This window comes from Crocuta crocuta, unplaced genomic scaffold (genome assembly GCF_008692635.1).
Source record: "Crocuta crocuta isolate KB4526 unplaced genomic scaffold, BGI_CrCroc_1.0 scaffold299, whole genome shotgun sequence".
In the NCBI taxonomy this organism is placed as follows: domain Eukaryota; kingdom Metazoa; phylum Chordata; class Mammalia; order Carnivora; family Hyaenidae; genus Crocuta; species Crocuta crocuta.
This window is the reverse complement of record NW_027532747.1, coordinates 7887763-7902292: the sequence shown is the minus strand read 5'-3', so window position 1 is coordinate 7902292 and position 14530 is coordinate 7887763. Positions and strand designations below refer to the sequence as shown.

Genomic DNA, 14530 nt, shown 5'->3' with positions numbered 1-14530 from the left:
GTAGCTGCCATTTGGAAACATCAGAGTTTTCCTGGTTGTAATAACCGGGAACCGCTGCCATCAGAGGACATCGACCCGGAATGCTAACCTGTTCCCTGCAGAGCACGGAACCGCTCTGAACAACAGCCTCCCCTCCAACCCAGTAGGGCTTCTGTGGAGAAAACGGGTTAGCTTCCATGTGGAAGATGACTGACCCTGCTCTTAGTAGCTTCAGAGTTAAGGCCAAAGAGCATGGGTTACTTAGGGAGGCATTGGGGGGGGGGGGCATGTATAACAAAAACAATTTTAGCCATTTGTGGATTGAGCTCCTTTTCAGAGAATTAGTTTTCTGTCGTTGGAAGCATCAAGAGAAAGAAAACCAGACAGCTATTTTGTAGGGATGTTCTAGGGGGGACTTCCCCAAGGGGGGGGGAGTGGAAATTGGGCCAGGTGACCTCTGAGGGATTCTTTCATCTCAAAAGTGGTGTCATTTCATGGCATTTTAATGAGTCTGTGACCCAATTCCATTTCAGGGGGAAATCTTGCACGTTGGGAGTGAAGAGGGAGAGGTCCACATAAGAGAAATTAAATTAGTTAAATGTTTCAATAAAGCAGCTCAAAATGATCAAAACATCCAACTTGAAGGCTATTTCAAGTTTTGTGGAGTTTTAAATCTAATTTTCTCCTACAACGTGGCATTTTATCAGTGTTTAATGGTCTGCAAAAAATGGTTGGTTTTGATCACATTTCATACTTAGGGACTGGGCCCTAAAGAAGCATGTTTTCTTGCCTTGGATACTTTCCAGTTTCTTGAAGCAAAAGAGAGCTCATGTGGGTCAGCCTGGGGTGGGAGGGTTCTTCCAATTCCCATCTGCTCAAGCAGTTCGTGCATCTCCCACTTTTTAAAAAACGTTTGTTTATTTTTGAGAGAGAAAGAGCACGAACAGGGGAGGGGCAGAAAGAGAGGGAGTCACAGAATCCGAAGCAGGCTCCAGGCTCTGAGCTGTCAGCAGAGAGCCCAACGCAGGGCTCGAACCCACAAACCAGGAGATCAAGACCTGAGCCGAAGTTGGACGCTTAACTGATTGAGCTGCCCAGGCACCACGTGCATCTCCTACTTCTGATCCAACTGGAACTTTGGACATAAAATGTCCATGTTTTTGTGGTACAAGTACGCAGACTGGCAAAATGTAGACAAAGGGTCACGCTTTCTCTCTTCTCTCCTCCAAGATGGTTTCCATTCCCCAGTGACTCTCAGTTGACCATACTCATGGCTCATTCCGTTCTGTTGGTCTCACTCCGAGAAGAGACTTGACTCCGCAAATGCGTATGGCTTCAGCCTCAGCCAGCCTGCTCCATTTCCCAGCCAAGGACTCCCGCTCGCTTCAGCAGAGAGGCCGGCACACTTTGGGTCCATTTCCGTGTTGTAGAGATAGCCCAGATGGCCAAGTCGCTGCTCCCAGCCATCCTGCAGACCCCAGATTCCGGGAGAACCTCGGGAGTCAGGATGGACAGCAGGAGGGGTGTGAAGGAAACTTCCAACCCCGCCACCCATCTTTAGCCCAAGAAACTCTGATATTCCCTCCATGATGTATCTGTGTTTTCCTTTCAAAATACTTCGGAAAAACGGGTTCTGTGGCTCAGAAATGAAATGTGTGAACATACTAATTGAAACTCCATCTGTAATTTAGCATTTTTTTTAAACGTTTCTTCATTTTTGAGAGAGAGAGCGTATGAGCAGAGGAGAGGTAGAGAGAGAGAGAAGGAGACAGAATCTGAAGCAGGCTCCAGGCTCTGAACTGTCAGCACAGAGCCGGACGTGGGGCTTGAACCCACAAACTGCGAGATCATGACCTGAGTTGAAGTGGGACATTTAACGGACTGAGCCACCCAGGTGGCTTCATCTGCTGCAGAGCCACGTGCAAGCAGAGTCCACAAGTGGTGACCTCCCCCGTCCGCTCGCTGCTTAGGATGCTCGGAGGGCAGAGGTCCCTTGCTGACCAAGAGCCACGCCATCGGAGGAGGCCACCAGCACACTCTCCACACACGTCGGCCTGGCCGACCGTGAGCACATCCCCCTCCCGGACCCTGCATGTCCCCGGACACTGGCTTTTTGCCGCAGCAGTGGCTGCGTGAGTTCTGCGCCCCCTGGGGAGGTGGGACGAGTGTCAGGAGCCCTGCTTTGAGTGTGGCCTCTGCTGTTTATCATGTGGCCCAAGTCACGCTAACCTCCCTGACTTCATTTTCACTGGCATTGCAGGTGGCAGGGGGGCCCTACCATCTATATAAGAATCCCAGGAGGGCTGCCTGGCGGCTCAGTCGGTTGAGTGTCCGATTTCCGCTCAGGTCGTGATCTCACAGTTGGTGAGTTCAAGCCCCGCGTGGGGCTCTGTGCTGTCAGTGTGGAACCGGCTTTGGATCTTCTCTCCCCCACCTTCCACCCACCCTGGGTGCATACCCACTGTCTCTCTCTGTCTCTCAAAAATACATAAACATAGGGGCGCCTGGGTGGCTTAGTCGGTTAAGCGTCCGACTTTCGCTTAGGTCATGNCTCCATCATAAAAATAAGTAAAACATTAAAAAAAAATTTTTTTTAAATACATAAAAAAAAAAAAAAAGAATCCCAGGATAAACGGCTTTGTAGACAAGGAGCCAAGATGTAACCTGAAATCTCTCAGAAGCTATGCCCCCTTTTTTTTAATGACAAATAGATCATCTGTGTCAGAAGGTCAGAGGGGTTCAGGATAGAGGTGCTTGGGAAGCGGTAAGGACTTCAAGCGCCTGGGGTGCCCGGCGCAGGAGCATCAAAGGGAAATGCTGTCCAGCACGGTGCCTGGGACACCTTGCCTGTCCATGCATGTTTCGATCTGTTTATGAAACAAAACCTGTTCAGGGGCACCTGGGGAGGCCCCGTTGGGTAAGCGTCCAGCTCTTGATCAGCTCAGGTCATGATCTTGCCATCTGTGAGTTCGAGCCCCTGCATCGGGCTCTGCACTGGCAGTGCGGAGCCTGCCTGGGATTCTCTCTCTTCTTCCCTGTCTCTCTGCCCCTCCCCTGCTCTCTCTCTCAAAAATAAATAAATAAGCATTTTTAAAAAAGCCTTAAAAAAAAACAAACATGTTCAGAGAAAATCATCTGGCATTAACCACAGGCTGGCCAAGTNAGTGCGGAGCCTGCCTGGGATTCTCTCTCTTCTTCCCTGTCTCTCTGCCCCTCCCCTGCTCTCTCTCTCAAAAATAAATAAATAAGCATTTTTTAAAAAGCCTTAAAATAACATGTTCAGGGAAAATCATCTGGCATTACCCACAGGCTGGCCAAGCAGAGGGAGGAAGGAGCCAGGCATAGAGAGCCCTGGCTTTGGGGGTGCAGAGCCTCGTGCCCGGGGGAGGGGAGGGGAGGGTAATGCCTCGTGTCCAGGGACCTTGGAGCAAGATGTAATCCGCAAGAATGAACTCCATGCTGGGATTAATCTCATCAAAGAATTTGGAAACTCCGCCCCCCCAACCCTCTGTCTCTGTCGGTGTCGTGACTCCTGAGCTCTTTGGCGTGTGAGGCTTTGCAAAAATTCCGAGTCACAAGCCTTATCAAAGTATCTCTTGGCTAAATTGAGGAATGTCTGTTCGACATCATAATCCTCATGGATGAAGGTGAAACTTTGGGTGAGAAGCAGCTCCAGGCTGTGGGAGAAGCTGGCTGGCAGCCGCACGCCTCCCTCTGGAGAAAAGGGGACAGAGGTAGTTTTTAATGCCACCCGTGTCCTCCCTGTGTCCTGGCACAATTCCGCTGGTGACCCCAGTCTCTTCCTGAGCTGGGTGGTCGGGCTCTCTCCTCAGGGAGACCGGGGACAAGTAAGGGTCGCGCTCGTTCACCGCAGGCGCGACTTTATCTCACAGAGCACAACCTCCCAGCCCTCCCCAACCCCCGCCAGGCCCTGGGGCAGCTCAGGCCACCACCCTGCCCCAGCTGCCCCCGCTCACCCCACTTCTTCCCAGCAGGCGTGGAGATGAGAGGGTGATGTCCTGGCCCCAGCCTAACTGGGTGGGGGTCAGATCCTGCACCTCCCCCACCGCATCACCCAGCCCCGGGCCTGGTTACAGGGCCCCTTCACTGTACGCGGAGCACCCCAGGACAGGAAGAGGGCACCTGCCAGTTCACGGGCGGCAGGCCCGGGCTCCCTTGGGCCATCTCAGCGGATCTGCGCGGTGGCCTGTGGCTGTGTCCTGGCTCTCACGGCCCCTGGTCACGCATTCTGGGGGAGCCGCCCTTCGAGCAAGGGAAGTGGGTCTCCACACCCCCCATCACTAGCTGCCCCCCTTCCCGGGCTCCTGGCATGGTTTGTGTCTGAATGAATCCCTGTGGGCAGGGCTGGGCCCCCTGGCTGCTCCGCACTCCGTGCCTGGCGTCCGGCTGGCAGTAGCGGGACTAGGTCCCAGAGGTCACCAGCATGCACCCTCGCTGTCTTCTGGGACAGCCCAGTGCATCTGGGAGCAGGGAGGCGGCAGTCACATCAGCAGAAACCACCATTCCGAACCAGGCCACCCGTTGCCAAAGGGGACAGAGTGAAGATCCCAGGCATCTTCTCCCTGCAGCCCCAGGACTCAGTGCCTGGCTCCTCCCTGATGCTAAATGGCACCTTAGAACGCAGGGCCTCACGATCACTACCTTACGCAGTGAAATACTTCCGCTCTGTTCCTAAATGTCTGTGTTTAGGGGACCCTGTCTGATTCTAAATGGCAAGCCTGTGTCCGGCGGGTCGGTCCGGTATCATAAATGCTGGGCTGATAGTGCACTGAACGTACTCCAGTTTCAGGCCTTCATTATATTACAGTATTTGGTAGTTCTTTGTAAATTAATACCGAACCCCATGGCAGGGTACTCATGAATTCAGTCACTTCTCTTGGTGACAGTCATCAGGAAATGATCTCGATTCATGTCACACCTTCTGAACGCTAAGTCCTACCTCGAAGCTCCTCCTCCAGAGCGTGGCAACAGTCTGGGAATACAGGGGTGTCCCTGCATGCTGCTTTCTGGACCCCTATAATAGCCTTTGCTCATCAGCTGAACAGAACAGAATGTATGCAGGGGACACCATCCCCCTCCAGGCTCCAGGGTGCCATCAAACATGCCAAGGATGCATCAGCCTCAATAGAATCTGAGAGGTGGCCGCCTGGGTGGCTTAGTCCATTAAGCATCTGACTTCAGCTTTGTGATCTCACACTTCATGAGTTCAAGCCCCGTGTCAGGCTCCGTGTGGACAGCTCAGAGCCTGGAGCCTGCTTCAGATTCTGTATCTCCCTCTCTCTCTGCCCCTGCCCTGCTCACACACACTCTCTCTCTCCCAAAAATAAGTTAAAAATTAAAAAAAAAAAAAGAAAAGAATCTGAGAATTAAGGATCAACCACTCATCTGTCACATCTGAGCCCGGAGTGTGTCTGAGGAGCACCCCCGTGCCCAGCCCTGGAGGGGGTAGCCTAGCCCCGTAGGCAGCAGGATCCCTGGGAAGAAAGCCAGGACTTGAGTGTGGCTTGTACAGTGAGTGTTGTGGGCATGAAATCTCAAGCCTTGAGAGCCTCTTCTGGCCACCATCCTGCAAAGCAGGCCCCCAGGTCTGTAACGTGCCTCTGACCCACTTCTGCCCCATCCATTCTAGGGGTGAGGGCTAAGCACTGCCGGGACACCCACTCCCTCACCTTGGAACCCACCCAGAGCCAAGGAGAACATCTCTCCCCCATACCTCGCTGGTTGGACCTGTGAAGGTCTCCTTTAATCCACTGGCTCTTACCAGTGAGTGGCCCCCTGGTGCCTAAGAAGGTCCTTCGTTCAGAGAAATATTATGATAGCAGCAGATATTTGCTATTCCAAAGCATGTCCTCCAATGGACTATTGCTGATTAACATCCTGCTTGGAGGTGGTGGTATTTCTGCAAAAGCAAAGACACAGAGACAGGCTTCCTATGTTCCTCAGCTCCTTCCTTCTCCAACCCAGAATATGACCAGAATCCCACCACGTGAGCTTCTGCTTCTCTGCCTAAGGTGTTGCTCTAATAGCACCCAGTTCCTCGTGGGACGGTGATGCTCCAGGGGCTGATTACCTCGTGCGAAGGCAGGCGACGGTGGCTCCCACGGAGGCCATCTGGATCCCCAACCCAGGGCTGGGCGCCATGTGGGAGGCGGGGGCAGAATGATTAAGACCCACCCCCACCGGTCCCCGCCATACGGTTTTCTGCAACGTGAATCAGACTTGGTAAAGTTCCAAATTACAAAATATAAACCTTCCTCTGATTTACGTGGTGGTTGTCTTCATGGAAAATTCAGTGGGAGTGAAAGCCTTGGGAGAAACAGGTGTTTTTATATGAAATGAACCATCCGGGAGCTGTGAGGGTCATTCACCCCTGTGGACCTGCAGTGGGACATCCGTCAGGTGGGACCTGGGCCACTTCATTGCGAGGGACGGCCCTGCGTGGTCCAGTACGTCTGGCATCTCTGACCCTCATGCGCTAAATGCCAATAGCACTGCCTCAACTCTCTGTGAAAACCAAAGTGCTTTGACAAGTTTCTAGGGCGTTCCTTTGGGGCAGTACGTGCTCCGTGGAGGACTCTCTGATGAGGTCAAAGTGAGGGGTGCAGGTGGGCTTCTCGGCTTAGCACAGGAGCCCCCTTGACCTTCCCACCCGCCTTGTCTTGCAGCAGCAGACAGGGGGCTACTTCCTGCAGACGGGGGGGAGGGGGGGAGTTCCGGTTTGCCAAAGGTCTGAGAGAAACCAGCGGGGCGAATGCCTGGAGCAGGGTGTCCACGAGGCGACCTTCAGGAGCAGGTAGAAGTCACTGTGTTGCACTTGACCACCGTGAGACTCTAACAACGCCTGCTAGGATTTCCGAATGGATCTTTAGAAGGGAAGGCAGCGGGATGCTTTGGAAAGAGCATGCAGGCCCCCCTACTATATCCTCTGGGGAATGCAGCTCAGCCTCTCCATGCTTGCTTCCCTGCCCCCAACGCCCATAAAACGTCCAGAATGGGACCTCTGGCCTCTGACTATCTCAGCAGCACCCAGGACCAGCAAGGAGGTGGACAACAGGGAGTGCCCGCCCCCAGGAAGTGCGGCTCAGATGTGCCTCCCGCAAGGACAGGGGTCCTGCGCCGCCCCCAGCAGGTCAAACTCAGTGCCTCCCTCTCTAGCTTGGGCTCCTTCCCAGCTGTGGAGCCCCAAGCTCCCCAACCTCATTCTGCCTCAGTTTTCCGACCTATAAAATGGGCTCCCCGCCATGAGGATTACACGAGGGGTTGTGGATGAGGAGCTCGATGCCTGGTAGGAAATGCTGATGCGTGATAGGCCTTGCATGATGTCAGAGCCAGAATAAACCTCAAAGCGGATGCAGTCCTGGGAGTTGGGACCTTCCAGGGGAGGAAACGCAGGCCCCGCCCACTAAGACCTTGGCTGGAGCCGGAGCGGACCCAGTCGGTCAGCCTGCCTACTCCCAGCTTGCCGTGGGCTCTGTAGAGACAGGGCCCTGTCAGGAAGGCCCCTGGTGATGAGGAAATGCGGAGGAGACAGCACCTTTCCTGAGCTCCCTTGGGCAGGAAGTCACCCCGCAGGGCCAGGTCAAGGGGGCTTGAAAAGCAACTCATCCTGGTACCCAAAGCGCTAAATGTCTGAAAAATAAGGCAGGCCGGTTATTGGCATAATCAGGCTTCAGGAAAGCAGTGAGAGATGAGGTTGTCGAGCGTAGATCAGGTCAAGCGCGGAGCTTGGGGAGGGAGGGTAGCACGAGGTAGACATGGCTTCCCCAGTCCTTGCGACGCGCATGCGCACCGGGCAAGGGTCCCACCGCACATCACCCTGCTTCTCTCCCTCATCCCCTTCTGCCTTCCACTCCAGATCGTCTGGCCTGCCTCACCCGGCTGGGCGACACCGAACAAGATTGCGGCTTGACCCCTTCTGTCCCCAGCCCTGCAAAGCTGATGGCTCAGGCAAGGCGCTTAGCGATGCCCTAAGAAGCCATGCGCTTCAAGCCAGGGGTCAGAGGTGCGAGCCACTTCTGGGTAACTAGGAGTTCGGTTAGCACCCGCATCAGCCTAACTCGCTCGACTGAAGAACAAGCTCTCCCTGAGATGGGCCTTTTCTTTGGCGAAATCAAAAGAACCTTGGAATAGGAGAGAAATGATACATTTTCCTTATAGGGCATAATGAAACATATACTCAGAAGGGTCAGTGAACTTGCTCAAGAGCACAGAGCCTGGGATTTGAATCTAGACTTCTGGCTCCGAAGGCAGCGCTGTGTCTCCTAGGCCTCTGACTTGAAGCACAACCACCTTTTGTGACAACACATGGTAACTAAGAAAATAGTCCTACTCCGGAAGGACTCAGCTACTCCGAGACTGTGTGCAGGCGGTAAGATTTGAACTGGATGCCCAAGGAAGGCAGGATCTAGCAGACAGGCAAGTAGAGGAAGAAAGATCCTTTTTCTCTTGGAGTGTGGTGATCTGGGGGCAGGGAGCACCAGGGAGCCACGGAAGGTTCTAGAGCAAGGGAGAGGTAAGATCAGAGGTGGGCTTTAGTAATCTGATTCTGGAAGCCCGATTATTTATTTTCTAAGTTGGAAATAATAGATTTTAGGTTGTGAATGGAAATAAAAAGAAGTTTTTCCATTAGGGACCAGAACAAAGTTGGAGAGGGGAGAAGGAAGGGCAGATGGGTGGTGGGATTCTTCCGCAGAGGCTTTTGCAGCCACGGACAGAGACCACCCACATTTCATCAGTTCTGACCCCACCTGCCCGAGGGCAGCTATAGTCCCAGGTCTCTCCCCAGTGATGTGTCGCGTGAGTTTATCAACTGTCATTTTGTGCTGTGATGTCTGCCTGGGGCTGCTCCCCGCTCACCACCCGGGGTCTGCCTTCAGTGACGTCTCCCGTTGTTAGGGGTCTCTTGCGTTTGGTGCCCCAGCACCCCACAGCTGCTGGGCCACCATAGAAATGGGTGCAGGTGCTAAAGTGCCATCTATAGATGCTCCCAAGCCTGCCGGTCCCCATGCGGAGCTGGGTCTCCAGGGTCCGTGCGTGATGCTGCTACCCTGAGGTCCAGCTGAGGTGGGGGAACAACCCTCCCCACTCAGTGCCGTTTGTCATTTGAGCCTCAGCCTCCTTCTGCACCCGGTGCTTAGAGCAGCCACCACCGGCTGTGCCCGTGAGCTTCTCTCCTGTGCCAGGAAGGCGGGCAGATGCTTGTAGCCCACGCTCCTTCACCCTCCTTCTGCCCACGCCCGTTTCCCCAGATCAGCACCCACCCGTCAGCTCTAGGTGACCCTGTCCCAGCGTCCTGGCTAAATCCCAGCCAGGGCCCAGCCTGGACTAAGGCAGGCCTCCCCACCTGGCATAACCCTTCAGGAATAGGTTTTACTTTCATTATTAAGCACACATACTTGGGAGACAGACGGGAGTCAAACCCAGGATCTTGCCAGCTATGCAAACAGGCACACGTGTTAAAATGGAGATAATAACAGGACTTGCTCCATGGGCAGGTTGTTGTAAGAGTACATGGGATGTGTGTGACAAGTGCTCGGCCCAGAGCCTGCGAACTGCCGTCAGCATGTGTATGGCTCGGCCTGGGGCAGAGGGATGGACGGATAGCCCGTTGAGGGTTCCAAGGGCTACGTGCACAGGTGGGGGTGGGAGTTGGGGAGGAATGGTTGCCTAGTTACGGAATGACCTTGAGGGAGCTCACTCAAGTAGAAATGCAGGCTCAGGACCCCAAAGAGCAGCCTCCCCAGGGCGGCTGGAAGCCCCCCATCCAACCACGTGGCTTCTGGTCCAGCCTTCAGCTCCCAGGACATGGGGCCACAGGGCTGGGCTCTGGCCTGTGGCAGGAAGGAGCCTTTAGGTGCTTTGGGGGCTGCACTGTCTCTAAGTGGGATACTTCTAGGGTGCTTATCATGAATCTGGCTCCTCTCCACCCCCCACCCCTGTGCGCACCTGTGCGTACACACACATACACACACACCACATATGTGTGCACACACTTGTTCTTGACTGTAATCTGTCTGGTTATATCCGTTCCCTATTTTTCTTTTCTCTTGCTGGACATTACTTATTTATTTCAGTTTTTAATTTAAAAAAGTATTTTCAGTAATTTCAAATTTACAGTAAAATGGCAAGAATAGCTACAAAGTTATATAGCACTTATATAACCCCTCACCCAGAATCACTAATTTTTAAACATTTTCCACGTATGTTTTACAGTTCTCTCCTCTGTCTGTCTATATCTGCAGGTGCTCCAACTTCATTGTCTTATACTGAACCATTGAAATGGTTAGGTGTCCCCGAGAAGATTGTTGTCTAATGTAAATGGTAACAAATGATCAAATCCAAAAAACTTAATATTATTACAGTACTTGAAGCTACCATCATACTCCAATTTTGTCAAGTGCTCCACTAACATCCTTTGTGACATTTTTATTTTTAGTCGAGGAGCCCATCAAGGGCTGTCTGCGGCGTTTGGTGCCACGTCCCCTCAGTCTCCTTAAATCTGGGACAGTGTTCTTCAGCTCTTCCTGTGCCTTTCATTCTGTTGACATTTTGAAAGGCTCCGTTCGGCTATTTTATTGGTTCTCAGTTTGGGTTGGTCTACGTATCCCCTTGATCGGCCTCTGATTAGACAGTTTTGGTGGCAGGAATATAAAAAAAAATGTTGGGTCCTTCTCAGAATATCTCATCCAGAGGCACCTGCTGTCTTTGCTCTCTAATTGGCGACATTTATTTTTATAACTTGGTTAAGGTGGTGTCCATTTCTCCAATATCTACCTACCATGTCTCCTTCTGCAATAAGTGATTTGTGATGAGATACTTTGAAACAAATTTAAATACCCTGCTCTTTCACCAAACTCCTCTTGCCCCCAGATGTGTATCCATTGAACACGCTGGCCTGAATGAGTTTTTAGGATGGTAGTCTAAATCCATGATCCCTTTCATATTTATTAGCATTCTTAGAATAGATTCGTGGACTCAGTGTTATTTAATGCATTATTGGTCTTATGATATATGTAGGTGTATGCATGTGTGGATTTATTTAGATGTTCAAATTGTCCCAGGTATACATAGATATTAGAAATATACTGGAAACCATGGGTTTATACCTCCAATTCATACCCTATCCCACAGGCTTCTTTCTGCTTCTCCCATTCCATATGTGCACTTTCTTCTTGTTTAATTAACCCTCCAAAATATATACAGGCTGACAGCAGTGACACTGATGTTGGGCTTGAACTCAGCTAAAGTTGGTCACTCAACTGACTGAGCCACCCAGGTGCCCCTTTAGTGTTTTCTTATTAAGATGATGGCTTTAGGATTCAGGTCCATATACATATGGAAGGTATAAATATGTATATTTAAGGAAGTATACTTCAATTCTTATTTCTCAAGATATATGCTTATCTATCCATATGTCATCTATCATCAGTCATCTGTCCAGCTATCTATCTGTCTTCTATTATCTGTTAGCTATCTATCTATCATCTATCTATCTCTCATCTATCCATCTATCCATCCATCCATCCATCCACCCATCCATCCATCCATCCATCATCTATCATCACCATTCACTTTATCTATCTATCTATCTATCTATCTATCTATCTATCTATCTATCATCTATCTATCTATCTATCATCTATCTATCTATCTATCTATCTATCTATCTATCTATCTATCTATCTCTATCATCTATCTATCTATCTATCTATCTATCTATCTATCTATCTATCTATCTATCTATCTTTTATCTCATTTAATGCTTTTTGCCCCAAACAAGAAGGTAAACCTCTTCCTCTGGCAACGTTTCTCTAGCGCCCTCTACTGACAAAGCTTAATATCATGTCCAGATTCATTTTTGCAGTCATAATAAAGTGAGCATTAGAGTTTGAAGTATTAAATTAATAACCATTTTTGCTTTAGACAGTTAATTATATTTTAAAGATATTTAAACATTTTATATGTATTCACATATTTACCCTGTTCAGTACTCTTTATTCTTTTGTATGGGTCCAAATTTCCATTTAGAATCTTGTTTCAGCCTAAAGAACTACTTAAAAATTTTCTTAGTGAAGGTGATGAACTTTCTCAGCTTTTGTTTCTCTACAAAAATCTTGATTTTGCCTTCATTTTTGAAAGATTGTTTTGTTTTGCTTTGCTTCTTTTTTAAAGTTTATTTATTTATTTTGAGAGAGAAAGAGAGATCCTGAGCCGGGAAGTGGCAGAGAGAGAGGGAAAGAGAGAGAGAATCCCAAGCAGGGAATTCGGGGTTTGATGCCATGTCCATGAGATCATGACCTGAGCTGATATCAAGAGTCGGATCTTTAACCGATTGAAAGTACTTGAAAGATGTCTTCTGTTGTGTTTTGGCTCACATGATTTCTTCTTTTTTAGAAATAATTTCAAACTTACACAAGTTTACAAAAACAGTAGCGTTTTCATATGCTCTTCACCCAGCTGCTGCACGTTACATAGCCAGAGCGCAATGATCAAAGCCAGGAAAGTACAGAGACACAATATTTCATTATGTTTGTCAACTGCCCCAGTTTAGAAGAGCCTGGGGAAGACTGGGGGGACCCTCCCCCTCCCCAGGGTGTTTCCATGGGGTCCCTGGTGCGCAGAGTCAGCTGGTCCTGGGGCCCTTAGGGGCGCCCTGTTAGGTTGGATTCATGACCCTGCCCAGGAAAAGGCTGCTCCACGTGAAGTGGTCAAAGATCATGACAATGAAGGGCTGGTTGAAATGGACGGCAAGAGGCTCCGATGCCGCCTTCAGCATGACCCTGGAGGGGGCAGCTGCCTTCGGGCCCTTCTCATCCAGGTGCAGCACAGCCTTATGGACCACCTGTCAGGGAGGGCAAGGAGAGTGGAATTCGGGGCCTGAGCACCTGCTGTGTATTGGGGGCTTTCCACACCTCCTCCCTTCAAACCCTCCCAGCCCCCCAAAGCTGACTCTCAGAGAGGGTCACTTCCCGGCTCCCATTCTAAGTGGCGGCCCCAGGATTAGAGCCAACGTCTGTCCACCTCCGAAACCCAGGTCCCACCTAGACTTCTTCCCTAGAACGTGAATGGGTGGAGCCTGTTGCAGGGAGATTAGGGGTCACGTGGTATGACTGCAGAGTCCATATCAGGCACTCCTTCCTGGGTCCTGGGCGAGGGGCCCTCCCTCCTTTTCCACCCCAGTCGTCACATCCTAGGGTCCAATTTGTGCAGGGTGCTTGGGCCTGCCCAGGATGGAAAAGGGACTCTTGAACTCTCTCTCATTGTGACCCAAATCAGGGAGGATTTCTGAAATCAGCAAAATGCTGGAGTGGCTCACATCAAGAGCCTTCTGTGGCTCAGAGCTGGCTAATTAACAACATCCGAGGGGGCGGTGCCTCTCACTGGCTGTGCAGCGAGGACCCGGCTGCTCGGCTGCTCGGAGAAGCTCTGTAAATGGGCACCTGTGGCTAGGAAGAAGCCGAGCTGGGCTAGGGAGCCCTGCACTTGGTCTTGGGAAATGAGGTTTTGAGTCGAATAGACCCTGGGCCAAATGTCACCCTGTTATTTAGGAGCTCGGTGGCCATGGGGGGTTTTCTACCTTTCCCAAGCCAGAGGGGCCCCTCCTCTGAGAAAATGGAATAACGCTCATCTTATAAGGAGGTGGTGTGTCTGACTCACACACCATGCATTTTATTGAGCACATANGGGCTGGGACTGCCACTAGCTCTTTCTCCTGTCCCCGTCTTATTTTGTCACCCACAGGACTGTGAGATCCCATGAGAGCAGGGATACCCCATGCCTAGAAGTTTGGGGCACAGAATGGGTGTTCAATCCTCACATCCTGACTGAGTGACTAATAGAACACAGGGCTGAAGAACGAAGGGTGAGGAATGTAACGGGTAGATGGGCTGATGTGATTTCATTCAGGCATTTCTCATTTTCCTGGTTCCTTCTGGGTCCGGGCCGCCCCCAGTCCTGCCATGACCACTTGGTTTTCCACGCTGCCCCTCTCTGGGTGGCCTGGCGGAAGGGGCGCGTGCCTGTGCTGTGACCCCTCCCCACCCTGTCACTAGCTCCCGTGTAACCTTGGAAACATCACGTTTCCCTGCTGAGCCTCCGTTTACCCTTTTGTAAATAAAAGTAGGGGCGTGGACAAGACCCAGGGCTCTCCACCTGGGGCTTAGCGACCTTTTTGTGAATGGGCTCCATGTTGCTTATTATTATTTGTGCTGTGCATTTTGGGAGGAAAAGAGATGGGCTCCAGGGACATTTACCTTTGACACCTTCAGCTGGGCCTCTTGGGTGATGCCGGAGAAATCTGCCCTGTTGTTGACCAAGTCTGCGATGCCCATGTCCCCCAGGATGGCCCTGAGGTCGTAGACTCCGGAGATGGACAACTTTGGGATGTGTAGGTCCATGTAGCTGCTCGGGTGGGGGGGGCGGTAAGCCGATGGGGTTAGACTTCCCTTCCATTTCCCCTGTGATCCCTCCAGCCCCTGCCCCCCAGCTGGACATGCTTTCTGGGGAGAAAGAGAAGGGACAGAACAAGAGG

At 51.2% G+C, this 14530-nt stretch overlaps 1 protein-coding gene across 1 annotated transcript in view; it reads right to left on the bottom strand.

Annotated features, from left to right (window-relative positions):
• Positions 1-12416: 12416 nt before the first annotated feature.
• Positions 12417-14530, bottom strand: part of LOC144245538 (corticosteroid-binding globulin-like) — a 10318-nt gene continuing 8204 nt past the window's right edge. Inside the window, exons 3-4 of the mRNA XM_077780937.1 lie at positions 14253-14400; positions 12417-12841 (exon numbers count right to left, since the gene is read on the bottom strand). Of these exons, the coding sequence (XP_077637063.1) occupies positions 12656-12841; positions 14253-14400 (334 nt within the window). The 3' untranslated portion in view covers positions 12417-12655. The remainder of the gene's footprint in view (positions 12842-14252; positions 14401-14530) is intronic.